Genomic DNA, 22,732 nt, shown 5'->3' with positions numbered 1-22,732 from the left:
TTTGACTCATAGTTTATTTTGATTTGTGTTTGCAGGCATATTCACAGTGATGTGCTACAACGTATTGTGCGACAAGTACGCGACGCGGCAGATGTACGGCTACTGTCCCAGCTGGGCGCTCGAGTGGGACTACAGGAAGAAGGGCATCCTCGACGAGATCAGGCACTACTCCGCGGACATCATTAGCTTGCAGGCAAGAATACGACTCTCTACGAAACGTAGAAATTACGACAACCAAAGTTTGGGTATAAGCATATTCATCAAATAAATTCGACCGAGAGTCGCAGTCAGAACAGCCAAAATACTGTTGTAATGATAATTATGTTGCTGATACCACCATATCTGCAGTGTTAAAAAAATAAAAATTTCCTTGGCAACAACAGAATTTTTAATTTGTACGAACAGGTTTATATTCCCTTCACGAAAATAATTGACGGTCATCAATCTTACGTAATATTTTGCATTTTAAGTTATCCCGCCGCTTTTCGAAATTGACGTTCAAGTAGTACGATGTAAAAAAGTAAGTTATATACCATATAAGTATAACGTAAACGAGTACTTAAATGAGTTAAATCTGCGTTACAGCAGAGCGTTAGTCAAATGGACTATGCATTTTCTTTAAATACTCTTTAGTACCATTTAGATTTAACGATATTAAGTGCATTTAAAAAAAATAGTTATGTAACGATGTCCCATTCCTCATAAACGGACAAAATTAAATAGTGAAGTACAATAACTATACAGTTCTATACCCAAATTTTGAATCCCTTTAAGTGATATAACAAGTATGCAAAGTTATGATTTAAGCAATAGTCATGGTATCTAAGAATTTCAATGTCTCGAGATGTATCGATAAACGTAAGTACATCACTATGTATCGCAGAGTAGCGTCCCTAATCAGCCGGCAAACATGACGCTCAGTACGGGCAATCATTTGTCCGCGGCGCGCCCTTTCAATCAACGTAATCTTGTACCACCATTGTACGTCAGATTATGCCTTCCCAGAATGTCGAGCTTGCTCGTCTCTTGCATCATTATACACTTTGTCAGTGTCATGCCATCGGCAATGAATATACCAAAGGCAACGATTTGCATCTGCTGTAAGAAGAAAAATTGTCGATACCAGGATTGCGTGTTTAGCAAAAATTATTTCTTGACCAATTATATCGCAGTAAAGTGCCATCTTATAATATACACATGAAACGTAATGAAAACATCCTTAATCTTTACTCATCCTGCAAATTCAGTTTAATACGTACGTTAAAATGTAGTGAAATTAACGTGTTAGAGGATAGAAATATAGAAACAAGAGAAATGTGTCAAAAACATTGTATAACCTGCATATTATTTGGGTAGAGGATTTTTAGCCAGAGTCAAAAATTGCCTATGTATTTTGCAGGAAGTGGAAACGGACCAGTTCTACAGCTTCTTCCTACCGGAACTGAAGCAGGACGGGTACGACGGCATTTTCTCGCCAAAGTCTCGCGCCAAGACAATGTCAGAGTCGGAGAGGAAATACGTCGACGGATGCGCCATCTTCTTTAGATCTGCTAAGTATGTTTTCAAAATAGTTTAGAACTTCTTTACTGTTTACCTGAAAGAGTTGACGACAATGCACCTTAAGAAAGATACACATTAGATAGAGCCACAGGTGGGCACAGTTAATCGAAAAGTTAACTTCGTTAATCGTTAATTAAAAAATTAACTTCGTTAATCGTTAAAGCGTTAAATTCTCGAAAATTTAACGCAAGTTAAAGTTAATCGTTAACAGTTAACCATACCAAAATTATACATACTAATTTCACACTTATGTGGAGGCACTTTTTTAAAATAGTAATTTGACTATACATTTATAGAATGTACACATTAGTATTAGAGACAAGTATGAATGCATTATAGTATATTTCATTACGAGTGCGGAAAGCTTGTCATTTCAAAGAGTTCCGACAAATGTCTACCCGAGCCGAGGCGCAGCCGAAGGTGTGGGTTGACAGTTGGAACAAGTTGTAATGACAGTTTCACACGTGTACTAAACAACTATTTTTGATACAGTTGCGAAAAAATGAAGCAATTTAATAGAATAATAAAAACACAATAAACTCAACTAACTAAAATGTTTGGAAAATGGCGCCAACCGTAAAAGAATACAAACAGAGATTTTTTTTGGTTTCTTCACCCATTCTGGGTAGGCAAAGGGAACTATGCCCAAACAGCCAAGTCTTCAGTAGATTATTTTTATTGACATGAAATTTAATGAGATGAAATAAAATGAAACCTAACCTAATTCATTGAATCAAATCATTAAATCTGATATTGTAACAAATTAGGAGCTTCTTTTTAGAAATATTTGCATGAAACATAAAAAGTTCAATGATTTTTTTTTTGTAAAAACTTCGTGGTTGGTTTTTCTTTTTAACAGACATTATTTTGAGAGTTGGGAAAGAGAACGCATGAGTTTGGAAAAGCTAAAGGAAAAGCACGAGTGAAAAAGTGTTTTAATACAGTTGTTCAAAAAGTGGCGTATTGCAGGGACGAAGAGCGTTTGGAATGTGGGCTATCACATACTCGTGCTTTTATATACTCGTAATGAAATATACTATTTCGAACCTTCTTTTGATTTTGTCCTGTTGGTCACGTCTTTCCCTGACGCTCTGATGCATCACACTTGCACGCGAACTTCACATATATCAATTATCAACTCGTTCGTTCACCATTCGAGTCGCCGACAGTCGCCCAACATAGCTGAACTTACGAGCGTGGCGTGGCACGTAATTTAAACAAAACGACAGCACGTCTCCAAGTTTCTAATTTAACGATTAACGGTCTTTTATTAACGGAAGTTGAGTTTAACGGAAGTTAACAAAAGCGTTAACACTTTTTGAAGTTAACTTAAAAGTTAATCCGTTAAGCAAAATATTAACTTCGTTAATTAACGATTAACGGATTAACGAGTTAATGCCCAGCTCTGGATAGAGCACTAGGTATTTAGGGTCAACTTTTTATTCCTTGTCCTTACACAAATTTCTTAGTTTTTGCTAATCGAGTTCAGGTTTTCCGCTCTTTGTCTTTATTTCTCTTGATTTTTCGTGTGCCTTTTTTCTGTCTTATTAATTCAGTTATATTGAACATTTCCCAGGTTTGCTTTAGTAAAGGAGCACCTAATAGAATTCAATCAGTTGGCTATGGCGAACAGTGAGGGTTCGGATAATATGCTGAACCGCGTCATGCCCAAAGACAACATCGGCCTCGCCGCGTTACTCAAGACCAAGGAGGCCGCGTGGGAGAACGGTACATATCCTATCCTTTAATATTATTTCCTTCTAGATTAACTTTGTTATTGAATCGTGCTAAACAATTTTAGTATTCATCGAAGGGCAGAATGTATGGAGGTGGAAGAATAGTGTTTAGATGTATGAGTGGAACATTAACAATCTGTCTTTTATTCGTTAGCTGTTTAATGAATGTATCATTTAGATATATGTTTGTCTATGGAGCAGGCATCCCGACGGACGCATCGATACTGGGTCAGCCCATCCTGGTGTGCACGGCGCACATACACTGGGACCCGGAGTTCTGCGACGTGAAACTCATCCAGACGATGATGTTGAGCAATGAGCTGCGCAGCATCTTGGAGGACTCTGCGCGCACTCTGCGCCTCGCCGGACAACGCGACAACGTGCAGCTGCTGCTCTGCGGGGACTTCAACTCGCTGCCAGACAGCGGTCAGTTACTGCATACCATTGCTTTAGAGCACTGTATTATAATATTGTTGTATACTTTGTGAACTCTGTAACCCCTTGGGGTGGCTCCGAGCTCCTCCAGGTGGTGAGCTGATGATGATGTTCTGTTTGTCGCAGGCGTGGTAGAGTTCCTGTCGTCTGGTCGCGTGTCGTCGGAGCACCGCGACTTCAAGGAGCTGGGATACGCGGGCTCTCTGCGCCGAATGCCCGGCTCCGAGCACGAGTTCACGCACAACTTCAAGCTCGCCTCCGCATACAGCGAGGACATCATGCCCTACACCAACTACACGTAAATATAAATAGGAGACTATCTTACATCTTTCGTTTCAACATAATTTATCAAAATTCTGTTTGTTACTTTTAAAGTTTATTTGTTTCTTAAGGAATTAAATTATTAGGTTTATTTTGTAATAGCTTTTTCCTGTGACTTCCTATGCGCAGAATTAAAAAAAAATATTTGTTAAAGCGTTAAAGAGTTCAAGTAAATGTGTAAAGCAAATGTATCCCACGGTAACGGTACACATTTCCGGTAGCCTATATGTTCTTCATCTATACCAAATTTCATCTAGATCCATGTATTCGTTGGAGATACCTTCTAACATAGATCCATCCATCCATTCAAACATTAGCATGTTTAATATTAATAAGATTTGTTTTTCTTGTATTTTTTCAGTTTCGACTTCAAGGGCATCATCGACTACATCTTCTACAGCAAGCAGTCGATGACGCCGCTGGGTCTTCTGGGCCCGTTGTCGCAGGACTGGTTCCGCGAGCACAAGGTGGTCGGCTGTCCGCATCCCCACATACCCTCAGGTACACACACAACATAGACTACTGTCCATCGTCTTGTGTTTGTTCCACAGTTTTCGATCTCCACATCTATCTATCTTTCGTGACTTCTTTACAAATTTGCTATAGCTTGTTATTTTTTATGTATAATTTATGCCAGATCACTTCCCGCTGCTGGTGGAGCTGGAGATGTGTCCGAGCACGAGCAGCAACTCCAATGGTCTGATCGGGCGCAGGTAGCACCCGTCACCGCGCGCGCCTCGCCGCACCCGCACCCGCGCCCGACACCCGCCCGCCGCTAGTGCCCCAGTGCCCCAGTGCCCTAGTGCCCTAGTGCCCTAGTGCCCGACACAGTGTCTCAGTGTCTCAGTGTCGGACAGTGACAAGTGACAGTGACAACGCCGGCTGACAGACAGGACGGCTGTGATAAATAATGCCGCATTTAAAATATCGGTGCACCCTCAAAATTTATACCCCTCTTGAGATCTAAATGTCTCCTCTTAGTGTAGTTTTAGTGTGAGAAATTTACACTAAGGGATTTCTTTGGCGCTTAATAAACGAATTAATTTTTGTTGGTCCTTCGATCATATGGTCCTTCGAGCATGTGGTCCTTCGGGCATGTGTTCCTTCGAGCATATTTTTTTTGGCGCATATTTAAATCTGATAATTTAAGTGCGGTATTAAAGTACAGTGCTCATAAAACACCCGCGTAGACTACTATAGTGTTGACCAAATTGCTTTTGTTGTTATATCTAAAGTAAAAGTGCCGAATGGGAAATGTAATATTAATTATATTTGTAAGTCTTTAAATGAATCGCGATTTTCTTAACTAAGAAATGCCTTTAACGCACTCAAAGTACAAAAAAGAAATTATCTTAAATTTTGACCAAATTAAAAACTTGAGTAATGGAATGATTATGGCACTTTGACTTTAGATTTTTAAACGCAAATGTACTTAGAAATTAAAACTGTATGTGATATCCTAAATTGATTACAATATATTGTTTTTTTAATTCCATATGAATCTCTTATCATCTTATTTTCGAATTGGAATCAAACCTTTTTTTATAAACTAACTTAACTAAGTATAAGCTAACAATTACATATAAATAATTTTTTTATCTTCTAATATATAAAATTCTCGTGTCACGGGGCTCGAACTTGAACTCCTCCGAAACGGCTTGACCGATTCTCATGAAATTTTGTGAGCATATTGAGTAGGTCTGAGAATCGGCCAACATCTATTTTTCATAACCCCCCCCCCCCCTCATTTAGTTTTTTTTAACTGCGTGCGAACGGAGTCGCGGGCGACAGCTAGTATGTTTATAACATATTCAAATATTTTTACACAGTAAATTTTTGATCATCATCATTTCATCACCATTTAAAGTTCATCTGGTGATATGTATACAAAAAAAATTTTTTTTTTGTACATAATGTGATAAAAAAATAATATATTGTATTTAGTTTGCGGGATATCCATTTAGTTTTATCAAATCAATTATTTTCGATATGATTTAAATTATGTACACCTTAATGTGCAATTGTAGTATACTTTCGCCTATTGAATTGTATGTCTGTAAGGTTTTTGTATAGATATATATAGTGATATAACAAATCTCTTGTCATATTATCGCTGTTGATATTAGTAAAGTATACAAAATTCATGAATTTGAATTAGGTGTTCAAGGATTAACATATTTATCTATGCTCTCGTAATTACATATAGCATTTTCACATATAAACTTCATATAGTATACAGTACAACCTGGATAATTGAGAATTAGATAAACTAGAAACTATAAGCGAGAGTCTGGTTCCGATGTGAAAAACTCTTGTTACAGACAAATAAGCGTGAAAAAAATCTTGGACTCTCATTTATCCAGGTTTGACTGTATTTAGACAGTTGCTGTATATGTCAATATTTAAATTTTTTGGACCTATGCTTATTCAATCGACTTTAAATGTACTAAAATTGTAAATTAAAAGTGATATTTTTTCATTAATTAGTGGGGGGGGTGCTTGTCCGTAGTATACAGTAGGGGAATCAATTAAAAAAAAAAAACTTTTTGGAAAAAACCGCTATGAAATCTCAATAGCTTTATGTTTATTTTTTCATAGCAGCTTTTTCTAATTAATTGTGTTTTAAAATAATTAAATTTCGAATTAAATTATATTTATGTTTAATGTATGGATACTTGTTGGAAAGTGTCAAACGTCCATTTACCAATTTGTGGTTTGAAAATTCCTCCACTGTATATAATATAGATAATAATATTTAGTATGGATATGTTTGTATGACATGTATGGAGTTCATAGTGTAGCTTCTGCCTTATTGCTCATTTATTTTGGAGATCAGTGAGACTAGTATTTTGAGTGTCAACAATTTAAATGTCTATTAAGTGACATAGACAAGAGTATATAGACCAATCTATGGTAACTCTGTGTACATAAAATGGCAACCCTAAAAATTATGACAACTCCTTTCTGAAATCATTAACGTAATTTATCAATGGAGAAATTCACAGAATTTGACAAATTTTGACAGTTTGATTCCTTAAAAAAAATCTTATTCCCTTACATTTTGCTATTTTCATGTGTAGATATTAAATTTTTAACAGTTGTTAATTAATTGCAGAGTTATCATGGTTGGACTATAACAAGTTGAGAATGTTAATTATAAATGTAGATCTAGTATAGGTTTCAATTTAAACCCTTGAACACCATTATGAAGCAATTCGATGTGACCTGTAGCGATTGCCTAGACATTTGTGAATACGCATAAACTTAGTAATAGATGTGCAAATTATTTTTGATACTTATTAAAATAACTATTTGATAATGTTGACAAATCAAAATTCTTCGTTGATATTTTAAACTGCCTTTAGTGATATCACTTTTGTGGATAAATTTATGAAGTATTAATTGATGCTAAGGTTTATGTGCAATTGATAGTTGGTGTGTGGATAAAATGTTTGTAATGTTTGTACAAACTTATATAAATCCTTTGAAAAATTAATCGCACAGACGAGGCGACTTTGCGCGTCTGTTTTATTTACACTTCTTGTGAAACGTAACGCTTAAACGTCACAATGACAACTCCTGTCAAATGTCATTTGAATTTGACATTTCGCATTTGACATTTTGAAAATTCATAGTACGTCAGGTGTTTGTTAACTTGAATCTTTATTTGTTTTACGTAAATCTATTATCAAATTATGATTTCAACGTCTCACTGGTCGGTGAGTTTAGTATTGAATAGTTTTGGAACCCCATTTGCCCCAATATAATCATGGTCTGATCTGTCTGTCCGTTTGTGGTGTGAAAGTATGTTTCGGTGCGGGCGTATTTGGGCGTCGCTTGCGATGGTGTCATGGTGATATGTGGTTTGGGAGATGCGATGTAGTGCGGTGTCAACTTAGAACAAAGTCGGGCGACGATCTTAGGTTAATGTTGCATCTTGTGTCCAGCAAACTTCTCAGCGAGACTGTATCTCCCTCCCCCTCCCTTATTTAGGTTTTTTTAGTGTAGTCTTAACGTCTACACTTGACTTATATTTTTTACAACTAATTCCCAAGAGTTTGTATCGCCGTCGAACATATCCTTTTAGTTTTAAGTAGGTTTTATATGTGACAATTTTTGAATTAAAAATATAGCAAAGCTTCACAAAATTTATTTTTGTTGAAGTTTTTGTTCCATTTGCATTGACTCAACTCAGTATTCGCGTCGCTTACGATATGGTCTGAATTGTTTTTAAGAACGATGGTAGATGCATTTTAATTGTTAGTTGTAGTAAGCTTGTAAATTGGTTATAATTTAGGGATTTGTTCGTCGGCGAGGCTCTAAAGCGGGTAGCATACTGGCGTAGTACAAATGTTTGTGTGAATGGTGTGTATGGATGGTCCGTCAAGTACTTACCCCGCTTGAGTTTGTACCCCATTCAAAGATCATGTTCGGAGAATTGCAATATTTCTCATTGTCTTCCTTTTTTTCTACAGATGTTGAATTCCCGATTTACTGTTTCTCTAAACAATTTTTAGACACAAACCCTAAATATGGGTTATTTATTAATTGACACCTTTATTTGTTTTTTTTTATCATATATTTAAGACTGAAAAGTTGCAATATTCCGGACTAGATCAGAGTTACTTTCTGAGATGTGTCCAATTAAATGCCTAGTCATCAGAGATCGGTCAGTGTCTCCCAGATTGAAGATTTTCGATGGATTTTTACGCACTTTTTAATATACTAAAGTATTGAAATCATGGTGGTATCTTATTTTTCTGGTTGAAATTATTTTTCAGTACAAACATATTATGTTTCTGCTCACTTGATTTGTATATTTAATTCACTGTATTATACATTTATTGTATTTTTGGTTCGTGCTTGACTGAAAGTTGAGTTTAGGGTGTCTCAAAGTCTTCGATGTTGCATTGTCGCAACTGATGTAATTTTCATTGTACTAATCATTTCAACGTTTTAAATATTTTATTTACTGAATTGTCTAACGAATTTCAACTGATAGGTGCTGTTTTTTTTTTTAATATTACTTATGCGATTGTGATAGAGTTGTCTTATCTTGTGATCTATTCTGGTGGATTAAAAAAGTAAGCCAAATCATGTTAAAGGGTATATTGGATTATTTCTTTTAGGATTAACTGAAATCAAATGAAGTTTTATATGAATCAAATTTTACTACTTAGCATCAGTATATCATATTTTTTTTTTTAAGTACAGATAGTTTTTAATGTCATATCATGGTAATTTTGGTCGATGTTTTTTTTTTAAAATTATCGTAATTTAAGTCTGTGCAATATCGGATCTAAATTCATAAAGTACCTTGTTAGAGCACAAATTAATTATAATCTTAAACGAATTCTGCAATAATAATTAACGTTAAACGCTTTAGAAGAATTTTCAATCCGTCATTAAAATATCCGTTTTGACATACGTGTAATATTTTTGTAAATCTAAAACCTTTGATTATTAAAAAATCAGTGTACAAAGCATAATATAGTTATAGCAGTGAACAAAATAGATATATAGAAATTATATGAAAATGTGTGTATGTTTAAGAAATGCTCCGTTGTTTTTGTAGTTTATTTGATTTGGCTTATATTGATCACCGAACATTTTTTACATTTAATTTTGACTTATAGATATTTGACATAACATGTGCGTACGTAATCAGGGAAGCTTATCACTAGACGGAGTTAGGATTTAAAAAAAAAAATGTAGTTTAATTTTTAGACAACAATATTTTCTTAAAATGAGAGAGAAAATTGGATATAACTTTTATTTAAAATTTTTTGACTTGATTTTTCTTAAACAACCCACCAATATTGTCTGTTTCAGTGGAAAAGCACCTTAACACGAATAAAACCGAGAGCTTTACAAGTTAAATATATAGCTGTTGTTTCTATATCATGTGATCTCTTTATTTTTAATTCAATTTTGATTGACATTTTACATTATAATTAGAGAATTAGGTTCAGTGATTCGCACATTATATTTATTTTATAACTTTCGGTGGGTTTTCATTGCCGAAACATGTGTACAAAAACATAATATCGTCCCTCGTATTCTCTACGACAAAAACAGAGACAATAAGGATTGTGCCGATCAGCTTACCGACCTAACAGCCCAATGGCAAAAAATCAATCCGTTTGGTCCAAAGGCAAACACCAGACAACAATATGTCTTTGTACATGTATTTGGGTAGTGGAAACTCTACAGTTATACTTTTAATTTATCCACTAACATACATTTTAGAACTCTTAACAGTTTATCACGTTATTGAAACTCCTTTCGCATTTTTCTTTTTTGTTTCCTTTATCTGCTATTTTGATTTAACTTATATATTAACATATACTTACATTACATTTTTTTATTTGTATATATAATTTTTTTTAAAATCTTTTAGAGGCAATTCAAGGGAATTCGTGTTTGTCTAGAACGTTCTTTTTTTAAAATTGAATAGTAGTAGTTTGACCTTCTTAAAGTTAAACTTTTATGGTTTTGTTTTTGCAACTAAATTCCGTTCGTCTAAGGAGTTTCAATAGGTTTTATTATCATATAGTTTGTCAGTACATTGATATTGTAAATATTATCGAATTGATACTTAGCAACGGGGCGAGAACCAGCTGTCTGGACTTCTGCGCACACTGACTATTGGGGAGTCTATGGCTTATATACTAGCGTTTTATATAACAACCAATATAGATGGCACGTCTGGAATAAGAATTATCTTATGTCCTGTGTGCCAACTCGAATGCCGGTTACTATACTTGATATAGAGACGAATGCCGTACATTTTAATTTTATTCTTGTCTTTTCTACGTATTTGTTGTACTATTCTGAGCTATAAGACGTTATAAATAAAATACGTATTACTTTTTCTACTGTGATGAAAGATTGTTTTAAAAAATGTCTCTGTAGCGCTAGTTGTGAGCGTATTTCGGACATTCCAAGGGCTCCTATCGAATTAGCTCAAAAAAAAGACTGTTTGAGACTTTAATGAAAAGATAAATATCATAATATTGTGAAGAAATATTTTCTGAAGCACCTCGACAGAGAATTTACATGCGTTTTTCGGTGTGATATAGATAAGATCGCCTCTCGACTCAGTAGTATGTAAGGACAAATGCTTAAAGTCACTGTGATAGACAATACAAATTTACCTGACAGAGAGACACCAATACATCTAATGACAACTTTACACGATTGTTTGATGAATATGCAATGTTATTTGAACTCTCAGATTGTAAACTGTGCCTTCTTTATTGTTCATTTGTATAATTTCAAACTGTAAGTGCTTTAAAATGTCAAAGAATACAATTTATTTATATTTAAATAGTAGTCAGGTGATAAAAATTCTCATACTGTATTATGAAAATAGTGTACATCATGTCTTTAAACTTTAAATTAATAATAATCATATAATAAAAAGATAAAACTGTTTGTTAAATTCTCATTGATTAAAAGATGGATGATGAAACTTTTTGCAGATGGTTATTATTTTTATATTCAATTTGTATATGAAGTCAATAAAGAAGGTACAGTAGTGGTAATGAATTGTTAAAGTACAAATGGTATGTGCAGAAGTTCGTCCGCGCCCGGCCCGGCCCGGCGAGCGACTGAGCGCTCGACGTGCGTGTGCGCCGTCGCCCGCGTGCGAGTGCGTCTGTGTGAGTGAGTGCGCCTGTGTGCGTGTGTGTGCGCGTGTGTGCGCGTCTCGCTGTTCTGTTTGTTGACACATTATGTATATTTGAATGATTCAAATTATAAGAGAATATGAATTTTATTGCTTGTCTTTTCTTTCATAACCTTGACAAAATAAAAACTCACAAAAATTGGAAAAGTTACGCATAGTTTTTTTTTATAGAATATTAGAAGAATGTTTTTCGTAATCCTTTTAGTATTATGATTAAGTTGTTGGGAAATGCTTTAAATGTCCACTCTATAAATAATTTAATTAAAAAGTGCAAGTATAAAGATATTTTTCAAATTCTTCAATGTTCATAAACAAGATTTTTAGGACTTAGGCAAAAAAAAGAGCAAATAATATTTACCTATTCTATTTACATAAAACATACTTAACTCTACTTTTAAATATATTTGAAAACAACATCCTGGAAGCTATCCACAGTCTGCAATTCTAAAGTAACGGGACACTGGATCCAATTGGACAGGAGTTCTTCGGTGTAGCCGAGTAGGAAATACATTTTGGTTGGTGATACTGCTCGTCTTATGATAGCCGCAACCCTTATGTGATTAAACTGTCTTTTTATAATGACCTGAAAATATTAACCAGTTACTATGTAAAAAATTATACATATAGAAATATTCATACAATTTTATATAAATTTTAAAGGACAAAAAAACAAATAAAGAATGCTATAAGGAGAAAGAATTAAATAAAAATTATCTAAAAACTTTACTTTTAAAATTTTCGTTGGTTAATCAACTTTTTAATTAAATCCAAGCACAAAAACAATCACTGTACAGTTATACTCTTTATAATGAAAACATAACTCACTTCGCTACAAACTAGTCCATGCCAAGTGCCTGTCATAAATCTTCTGATAAATTCATCCTCAACTGCAGTCTCTGATCTGCGTAAGCCACCTTTTAAACTTGCTGTAACATTCAAATGAAAGCAATTAGTAAAAGGTTTTATAGTCGTGTTTGTTTTTATTGACAGTACATTATAACTACTTATAATTATTTAAAAAATATATCCATTGTTGTATGTTGTACTATCCAGAAGTTTTGCATGTTTTGAGGTAATTGCCAAATCCATAAAATTCTAACATATTTTCAATGTTTACACTTTTTAAATACTTATATATTATCCTAATAAAACTGATTATACATACAAGTGTTCCATGAATTCCAAGACTTTCGGTGAGCGATAAAATGAGGAGGATTAGCCATTTCATATGTTAGTGGTCGGTCCCTCTTCTTCGTAATTCTGTATTTGCCCGAAACAACACGACACAAAGGAGCCGATGTATGTATTTGTGATGATAATATTGCAGCCAGGTTTGTAAGCTGACCAGCTCCTATTTTAGGCTGCAAATAATGGTTACAAAAATGTTTTTTGTGGTTAGAGTATTTTAAGAAATTGTTCAAAATATTTTACATACCTGAATAACTTTTAATATTGAAATATTCATTCTGTTCACTCTTTTTCGATAGTAGTGAATGATAACTTTTGGACACAAATATGTTTTTAATTTCAAATTTTAGGTTATTGTTATGTCAGTGACGGCTTGTGACGGATGACAGTTATTCGGGAAGGCATTACGTTCCTCTATAAAAAATATTTAAACCCCAGTTGAAAGTATTTAAAAAAATGTTAAAGTTAAGCATGTTATTAATAAAAAAGACTTAAACCAAAAGAAAGAATTTAGAATTACTTTATTTTGTTTAACAATACAAATATAATTTTATATGTCTTATGTATCCCTTATTCTTAAATAACATAAATATTCCATTAAGTTAATATTCCTAATTTTACAATAATTATTTATTCAGACTCCATAACTGATTATTATATTTGGAAAAACCTATTTTTTTTTGTTTTTTTGTGGTTTTGCTGTTTTGCTACAAGATAAATTGTTTTCTTTACTATGAAATTTTACACTTTCTTGCGCTTGAGATTCCTGCTGTTTTCTAGCTATTATTATCTCTACCACTTATGCAAACACAATAATTAAAACGACATTAATTATATTATTATTGCTATTATGTGAATATGGCTATTAAATGAATACTGGTAAATTGAAAATTAAGTGTTATGGTAATTAACCATTTATAGCTAAATTTCTAAAACCATTTAAAGATTTATGTTAAAAGTAGTCTAACAAATTTATGTAGGGTCCTTTATTCACAATGAGTTTTTCTTTTAAGGGAATTATTATTTTTGCACTATTATGTTATGGAGGAGGTAAGAATCTATGGTTATAAAATATAGGGCATAAATTCATCTGTTATTTTTTGCTTAAGTAACAAAATTATCATTTAGCAATCGTTGAAGTTGCACAAGATGAAGGCAAAAAAGTGGTCATCGAAGATATTATGAATAAAATTGGAAAAATACTGACTATAATATCAAAAGCACCAAATGAGGAGAAACCGAAAATATTGTTACAATTAGAGCAAAAATTAAAACTAGCAGCGACTCAATCTTTCGGAGAAGATGGAAGGAAATATGTGGATATAATAATGGAAGGAATCAAAACAAAGGCTCTTTCAGCAATGAATAGCAAAAATGAAGGAAGCTTCCGGGAAACATCAGAAGACTCGATTGACAGCGAAGAACGTATTGTAAGAGAGCACTTGGCTCAAAGGGTGACAGATAAAATTGATTCTTTCGCCAAACACTACTTAAACCAACTGCATACAATTGATGAAAAACGTTCCTTTTTAGAAAATGTTCGAAAAAGAATGTTAGAAGTCGCTCGGGTAAAAAAGATAGCTTTAAGAACGGCTGACAATATTGATTATAACGAAATCATTTCAAATAGCATAAATGAAATTTTGAAACGACATATTTATCAAAATTCAAGAAGAACAATGAGTAATGCAGAGTACAATGAGACGGTAAAACAAAATGTTAGTAAATATTGGGTAGAATATAGTGGCAAAAATAAAGCAGATTTAGATCAGTTGGATACAGACTGCGTTGTTACTATTGCGATGATTTGTTCCGAAGTAAATTATTTAAATAAAATTACTTGTCCTGATAAAGAGAAAACATTTGAAGTTGATAATATTTGTGATGGAATCGTCGACTGCTCGGATAGATCTGATGAAAATCATTGTCGAGAACAAGGTTTGTAATTTTGCTTTAAACTTTAATAATTTTACAAATTTTAAGTAGAAAGGCAGGATATTTTATTGTTATTTATCAACGTATCCGTTCATTTTTATTTTCAGCAAGTAAAAAGTTAGATTACGCTCTAAACTCTTTGTTTGAAATGAATAGATCTTACGAGCTAAATTGTGTTTTGGGTAAATCAAATGATTCTATTATTCAACAAAAGATAATTCGGGATTGGATAAAAGGGCAAATCGATGTAGTAAAGGACTATAAAGGTAGTTTTCAAGAGAGTAACGTAACTCAAAGCAGTGAAGGAGTTGTAAAAAAAGTTTCAGAAGCTTTAAACAAAGTGATGTTAAATCTGGGTAAAGGTGTTTGTTTGAAACAAGAAAAATCAACCGCACTAGTTGATAATTCTCGTAGATTCAATCGTATCTTAGACGAGGATCTAGAAGATGTTTTAAGGGAAAGCGCTCTCTATCCGAAATCATGTACTTGCGAAAAAGACCGTTGCATTTCTCGCACTTGTGTCAAGTCTTGCCATGAGGCCTGCATGCAGAAGTATGATTTGAGTCGTTGGAGTTGTCCAGGTGTCAATGGGTCAACGAGCGTTCATCTAGATACAATATGTGATGGTAAACTTGATTGTTATGACGAGTCCGATGAAAATTCATGTAGTACAGGTATGTTAAAAGAATTAATATACTTTCCGGAGATCAACTTGACCATTGACTAAACAAATAAATTGACTGTTCAAGTAAGTAATCAATCAAACTTTTCTGGGGCGAACAACGACACCACCGATGTGATCATACACGAACTACTCTTCGCAATGTCGATAGAACTGTTACACATTATTTTAAACTTCTCGATATCATTTCATATGTAGAGGTTGTTTAAATAGGACTTAAGTTTAAAAATTTAAACTTAATAGTGTAAGAAGTCTATTTGATATTTAGGTAAAGGAAGAGGCAAATTCGAGGCGAATGTTGGATTTCAACAAATCATTAAATTACTAGAAATGAAAATGGCTTCTAGAGAAAATGCGCACGTGAGGAATGATTTACTTCGTTTGTACAACACCATTTACAAGCTGCAGCATTTGCTAATGGAACCAAAATTCAAGATTGATGAACTTAGAATTTTAAGAAATAAATGTTTCGATTTATTAAGTCTCGTTTATGAAAATTACATCAAAAATACATACAATGCAAATCACGTCGATGAAATGTACAAGTTTTTGAAATCGGTCAACGAAGTAATTGTTAAAATTTTAAAACATTCGAATACAGGGAATAATAAAATAATTTCTTCGTACGGCTGTATTTGTAAGAATAGTAAATGTATAAGGACATACTGTTCTCCGGAATGCGCTAGAGCTTGTGAAGTTGAAAAGAAATTGAGTAGATACAACTGCAGAGGTAACAAAAACCAGTCAATACCTGTTGAAGCAGTTTGTGATGGTAAAAAAGATTGTTCTGATGGTGATGATGAAGATACGTGTACCGGTGAGGAACTATCATGATTTCACAATTTTCAAATATAATTTATTTTTATGTTTAAAGAAGTTTGAAGAATATGCAAAACTAATTGTACGATTTAATAAACGTCTAATAAAACTATATGCTTGTAACATCGTCCGCGTGGAATAAAAAAACTAACTGAGTCTATTCTTGTTCCGAATTTCATCCACATGCTTTCAGTAGTTCTGGGCTTTAATGGTAGTAGGAACATCCATCCATTCATTCTTTCGAATTCATAATATGAGTAAGATTTGAAGGCTATAAAGAGTCGTTTTCTTTTAGGGGATATTTGTCGCCGTCACCATTTCTACTACCTTCGTATGAATATAAAGGACGTAGGAAAGAAACACGAAGGTACCACGTTAGGGGAAATGCTAAAGTTTTGGAGAACGAAGGTATCATTTTTAACTTTCATATTTGTTTCACGATAGCAAAATTGAAAAACGAAGATTTAAACAGCCTTTATACTTCACAGGCCACATCAATGCTTCTTCTAGCAGAGAAATTGGGAAGACCAAGCGTGCAGTTCTATCAAAAATTAATCAAAGACATGTTAAAAGATTTGGTTCACGTCTATGCGGCATTCGACGTTCATAAAAAGAAGACCACAAGACCTGCATTCGGAGACTTCTCCAAAGTATCACAAATAATTATCAATGCTAAGAAATATTGTTCAAAGTGAATAAAGACCTGCATTTATTAGAGCTTTTTTTGTGTTAAATTACTAAGGTAAAGGGACATTTGATAGCACTGCGGCTGGAAATACAATACAAATTCGTTACTTTCAAGTTGCCGTGATCTTGGAGAAACCGACGAAGAAGTATTTGACCTGGTGAAACACCTTGTAAGTAAGAATTTTAAAGACAAATATATCTAGATGAGTGATTCGCTGACATCTTGTGTTCGACGCATCAAGTGGGACGCAGAGTACGACACATTGGGCGTCTACGAGTAATTAAAGTTAGGTAAGTCTATACATCTTATTACATAGGGAAAATAAAATACGGAAAACTATTTAAATCTTATGATTACAGATTGCATTTGGTGATTAATTACCAAGGAAAGTGTTTAACACGTTTTTGTGCTTTTCATTTATTTAATCGTGTTGTTTTTCTTTTTAATTATGTTATGTATTTGAATAACGAATGGAAAAACCATAAAAAAATCACAATAATTACTGACATCAGGGTTGCCAGGTCGCCAAAACTACTAGCCGGCCAGACCAGCCAGTTTGGCCGGACATTTGAGTTGAAAGTTCGGACACCCGTATATTATTTAGGATTTTGTCTCAGTATTAATAGGTACACTCTCGTTTGGGAAATGTAAAAAGCCTAACAAAAGCCGGAAAACCGTTTATTTTGGCCGGACACGCAATCAAAAAGCCTACCTATGTCCGGCTTTATCCAGACGCCTGGCAACGCTAGTTACAACAAATGTTTGGTATAGTTATACCAAATCATATTTCGATACAACTGTGTACACATTTCTCTGTCTACGATGTTATTATGCACTATGCATAATGTTATTTTTAAATTCGAAATTATTTTCATTATGAATTTCTCTCGAAAATGATAAAATTTTATAGAATGTTTTAAATTCCTTCTTATAATTTTCATATTTACACACAGAAAATCCTCAGATTTGTTAACGTAACTTTTTACTCAACTGAAATGTCACAAAAGATACAGTAGCTATGTGACCGAACGACGTTCCAGATTATTATAGCATCGAATACTAAGATCGTTTTAAGTGGGTACACTTTAACGTAAGCTACTTTAACATAAGCTAAATAATTACTGTAAAAAAATATCAAGAGCTCAAATACAATAGGTGTGTCATTTATTTATCGTATACAAGTCAGTGTCGATTTATCAAAATTTCCCGAACTAATCTTTGTTAAATGTATCAAATCAGGTGTGTAGAATAAAAACGAAACATCGTAATTTACCGGCTCAGTATATCAGTGCACTTCACAACGTAACGATAGCAACATGGCCGGTGAGTTTACAGTCTGATGTTTTGATAAACTGATAACAAACTAGATAATATTTTATAAATTGTGCAATAAAAAGACCTATTTTCCCTTATTGTCGCACGTATGTATATAACACGTAATTTTTCTTTACGTTTTTTTAATATATCAAATAATACGTATAAATTCTGACGGTAAATAATTAATTACGAATAACCTCAAAATGCGTCATTGATTTTGCCGGGAGAGCCTTTGTGACGTTTACTTTTTTAATTTTTAAAAGGTCCATGGAGTTTGAAAATACATTTTTTATTGCGTTACTATCAACAATTACTTTTTTCAATTCAAAAAATTAAGTTTAGAATTACAATCACAATAGTCAGTTTTGCTTTTAAAATAACTGGTTATAGCACTTTGAAACTTTGAAGATACCGTCAAAACTATTAAGAAATTAACAAACAATAATGACACATGCACAAACATTCCTCTTCGTTCCAAATTTAAATTGTTTTCATGATAATGAATATTTATCATTTTTAAAAATTCGTAGAAGTCTTCGAAAACTTATTTTCCGATTACAGATAAAAAATTAAGTAGATAATAAATTTATCTATGCGATTAAAAATATTTTATGATTCAGGAAGTTTGGATATGGGGGAGTTATATTTGATGTCAACAACGTCACATGTAAAGAAACTCGTGATTATGAAAGTAAAGGCAATTGTCCTCAACAGACAAAGAGTTTCAAAGCAAATAAAACTGAATAGATGCGAAGTTGTCCAAGGATTACTGATAATATAATAACATTACTCATTAATATTTAACTATTGATAATATATATGTATATCTTCATCTCTTGGATATATACTATGTTATATATTTGTATATTTTGTAAGAAAATGCGTGGAAAGTAGTACCCTGAAACAAACTAAACGTGATTTATTGTTTTAAAATCTTCGAATAGAATATTGTTATAAAAACATCTTTCACTCGTACTTTTCATTTCGAACTAAGAGTTATTTCGAAAAATAAATTCCTTTGTTAATGCGACACTTAAATAGCAGTTATCTTTAATTGATAAAATGATTAATATGACATTATAAATTAATTAATCTAAGAGTACATTCATGATAGCCCCTATTTGTTATTGTTTACGTCTAACTCTAATCAAACTAAAAAAATATATATACTCCAATAAATATTATCTACGTACGGGCCTTTAAACTTATAAATGTGTTCTTTAGAATTCGTCTCCAGTCAGAACCAATTTGATTCATAATTTGTTTGTCGGTCTGATAACAAGTATGGATGATATGAGTTCGTAAAATATGACTAGTAACTCTTTTCTTTAGCTGTCTCGAGGCATGCAAATTATATCAGTTTCCCCAACCTATATAAAACAATTATTTTGAGAAATAGATTTATTTTTAATTATAATATATGTAATATTTTATTCAGGACGTCCCTATTATGGTTACGGCGGACCCCCTCCTCCGCACGGCTACCCGCCCGGCCCACCTGGCCATCCTCCCCCAATGTACCCCCCACCGGGTGTCATCTACTACCCATACCACCCCGCATACTTCTACCCTTACCCCCCTCCGCCCGGTCCCGTCGATGTGGTAGAGAATGCTGAACCAGAAGAAATAGTACCTGAATTACCGGGAGAGACTGTTGAATTGCCTTGGAGTAAGTTCTAGGTAGCGCGTTACACCCGTGTTACATTTAGAGTTATATGACGTTTAAATTGTTGCCGGGTGTTACGTGTAACGTTTTATTATCAAGGCATATGGGTAGTTTAGGGATAACACCTTTAGTACTTATTTGAAAGATATGTCCGTTGTTGTTTTTCTTTATTTTTCTTTAGTCGTACATTATCTTATCGGTACATACGTATGTTGAATTTTAACAATCTAATCCGTTATGAACAAGCTTTATCGAATAAAATAACTAATTTTTTAAGTGGAAAAAAATATGATTCATTTTATTCCACGTATACGGAATTGACAATAATTATTTCATCATTAAATGATAAAATTTGATCATTTTTCATTATTTCAATTTTACGTGTCAAAATATTAATGCTAGGATTGTACAAAGTTACAAGGCGAATATAACGAGGGTTGTACAAAGGTGTTATCTTGGGATTCCGTGTTGTCTGCCAATGTTGGGCCAATCCTCTCTATGGTTCCTCAATCCTACCTCCTTGCCGTAACCAATCTTTTTAAAATTATATTTTAAAATTCTCTATTTATAATTCGGTGATACCATACAGAGTGTTGGCCGTCGCTTTCTGTGTTGTAATCATTTGTTTCTGTAATCTTAACTTTTTATAGGTTTAGCATTAGGTTCTCTTTGAAGCTGTTTTAATACTATTCTACGTTTAAAATAACATACCTACAACATTTTTTCGAACTTCTTTCTCTCAACCATCAGCTTTTCTGTTTTTCATATCTTTTTCTTTATATTTCACTTCTTTATTTCTATTTTCTATTTCTTTCGATGATCTTTAGTTCTTCGTATCTAACACTTAACCTGCCATTTATTCCAGGTACTTACCGTTGGGTCCCCGCGTGCCTCAGCCAGCGCAGCATCCCGCCTGGCGCGCTAAGGGTTGGCACCGACGCCGATGGGGATGAGATCTACGCAGGTCGCGCACATCACGAGGGCGACATATTACCTGCAAAGGTCATCCCCAGCAAAAACGCCTGCTACATTGCCTATGGCGGAGAGGAGATCTTGAAGGATCAATTTGAGGTACGATTCGACATTACTATATTATTGATTCGCCTCGCACAAAACCGACACACATAATTCAGCATTACTCTTTATTTCAGCATTACATATGTAGTATATATTCGTTTGACAGACAGTTATTTTTTATTAACATTGAACGCGTTCCACAGGTGCTGGTACCAGCGATGTTCTCTTGGCAGTTCTCTACGAACGGCGCGACACCGCCTGGCGCTGTGGAAGCGGGTGTCACCGCTGATGGAGAGAAGCTGTACTTCGGCAGGGTAACTCACGACGGCTGCACCACACCAGGAAAGGTAAGAGACGAAATAAATAGACTGCTACAGCAGACGGCACTTCAACTGCAGCAGTTGTCGTTTTCTGTACGCAGACCTCAGTTTGCTTCTACTGCTTGAAACTGTCCGTGTATGGCTTTAACACTCGCTGCAACTTTGTGCCATGCACACAAGGGCATGTCAAAGTATGGACCAGGATAGAATTTAAAGTTTTAATAACGTTCGTTTAACATCGAGTGAACACCAATAAATATCCAAGTGGAACTGTAAACCGCATGCGCTGCAAGCCTTTTAAGATGAGAAATTAGGTCTTCGAAGGATCATAAGTTTATTTACCAAGAGATCATTCCACGGTGCAATTAAAGCTGAGCGCCTGCCACTTATAAATTACACTTACACAGGAATGAAATAATTTGTTTGCTAAAGGAGCCGTTATTTGTTTCCAGATTCATCCAAGCCACGGCGTATGCTACTATCCTTTCGATGGCGAAGAGAGAAGCAGCTCGGAGTACGAGTGCTTGGTCCTTATGTAGACCTCAATGACCTCTAATAGATCTCATGAAAACCACCTAGCGGACCTCATGAAAAACTCTATAAAGAAACAAACGTGGTCATTTAATTTAGAGCCTAGCTGCAAGGTGCTATAACTTAATCTAGATAAATAATTTATATAAAACCTCTTTTTAAAAACCAAATATTACATTATATCGTTAGAGCAGTGTTAAACGAATTTTTGTGAATATTACAAAAATAACAAGATACAAATTAATATGGTAAATACATATTTAAATAAAGCATTTTTAAATTATTTATTTATTTATTTATTTATTTATTGAACATTTCGCCTTTTCCAGGCATCGTTACATATAATTTTTTAACATACAATACAATACAAATTATAATATACAATAACAAAGAAAGAAATACATTTAATATATGTTACCTATTTATTGCCTTATGTGTGTATGCTTATTTGGGTTTATTTAGAGGTTAAATTGTTTTGGATTTTTAAAGTATTCTTCAATATTGTAAAAACATTTCTTAATTAGAAAATGTTTTAATTTTCTTTTAAATTTTATGAATTCTACTTCTTCTTTTATTTCATTTGGTAAGTGGTTAAATATTTTGTTGTATTTATAAATGTATTCAAAAATCTAATAATCCTATATTAAATTTTCTTGAAACGCGTAGTACAGGCCAAAATAATCTGGAAATACTTTAATCCCAGAACCTGATCATCAATTTGCAGTTAAATTATCCAGAATATATAAAGAAATTGTTCCCCATTGGTGCGCCTGTTGTAATTTTGCCGCAATTTTTTACCAAAGACTATTTAATTACACGTTGTTAAA

At 33.7% G+C, this 22,732-nt stretch overlaps 4 protein-coding genes across 5 annotated transcripts in view; 3 read left to right on the top strand and 1 right to left on the bottom strand.

Moving 5' to 3' along the window:
* The window catches only part of LOC106712867 (CCR4-NOT transcription complex subunit 6), a 164,125-nt gene extending 159,005 nt beyond the window's left edge, over positions 1–5,120 (top strand). The window contains exons 6-12 of one of the 2 annotated variants that reach the window (XM_045679379.1): positions 36–193; positions 1,400–1,554; positions 3,137–3,288; positions 3,498–3,722; positions 3,858–4,029; positions 4,414–4,553; positions 4,690–5,120. In XM_045679379.1, the coding sequence (XP_045535335.1) occupies positions 36–193; positions 1,400–1,554; positions 3,137–3,288; positions 3,498–3,722; positions 3,858–4,029; positions 4,414–4,553; positions 4,690–4,769 (1,082 nt within the window). In that variant the 3' untranslated portion in view covers positions 4,770–5,120. Of the gene's footprint in view, positions 1–35; positions 194–1,399; positions 1,555–3,136; positions 3,289–3,494; positions 3,723–3,857; positions 4,030–4,413; positions 4,554–4,689 lie in introns of both variants that reach the window. The other variant, XM_045679378.1, reaches the window with a different exon arrangement.
* Positions 5,121–12,104: 6,984 nt separating this feature from the next.
* On the bottom strand, positions 12,105–13,311 carry LOC106712856 (28S ribosomal protein S24, mitochondrial). The gene is made up of 4 exons (XM_014505513.2): positions 13,178–13,311; positions 12,908–13,103; positions 12,568–12,668; positions 12,105–12,325 (listed from the first exon to the last, which is right to left on the bottom strand). The coding sequence occupies exons 1-4, from the start codon at positions 13,205–13,207 to the stop codon at positions 12,137–12,139; spliced, it is 516 nt and encodes a 171-aa protein (XP_014360999.2). The 5' UTR covers positions 13,208–13,311; the 3' UTR covers positions 12,105–12,136.
* Positions 13,312–14,062: 751 nt separating this feature from the next.
* On the top strand, positions 14,063–17,098 carry LOC106712836. The gene is made up of 5 exons (XM_014505490.2): positions 14,063–14,868; positions 14,973–15,539; positions 15,816–16,364; positions 16,662–16,774; positions 16,855–17,098. Exons 1-5 carry the CDS (start codon positions 14,112–14,114, stop codon positions 17,059–17,061), a joined length of 2,193 nt encoding a protein of 730 aa, XP_014360976.2. The 5' UTR covers positions 14,063–14,111; the 3' UTR covers positions 17,062–17,098.
* Positions 17,099–18,284: 1,186 nt separating this feature from the next.
* On the top strand, positions 18,285–22,171 carry LOC106712877. The gene is made up of 5 exons (XM_014505550.2): positions 18,285–18,377; positions 19,810–20,040; positions 20,903–21,108; positions 21,258–21,401; positions 21,827–22,171. The coding sequence occupies exons 1-5, from the start codon at positions 18,371–18,373 to the stop codon at positions 21,911–21,913; spliced, it is 675 nt and encodes a 224-aa protein (XP_014361036.1). The 5' UTR covers positions 18,285–18,370; the 3' UTR covers positions 21,914–22,171.
* The last annotated feature ends 561 nt before the right edge of the window (positions 22,172–22,732 follow it).

This window comes from Papilio machaon, chromosome 9, assembly GCF_912999745.1.
Source record: "Papilio machaon chromosome 9, ilPapMach1.1, whole genome shotgun sequence".
Taxonomy (NCBI): Eukaryota; Metazoa; Arthropoda; class Insecta; order Lepidoptera; family Papilionidae; genus Papilio; species Papilio machaon.
This window is presented reverse-complemented; position numbering and strand designations above follow the sequence as displayed.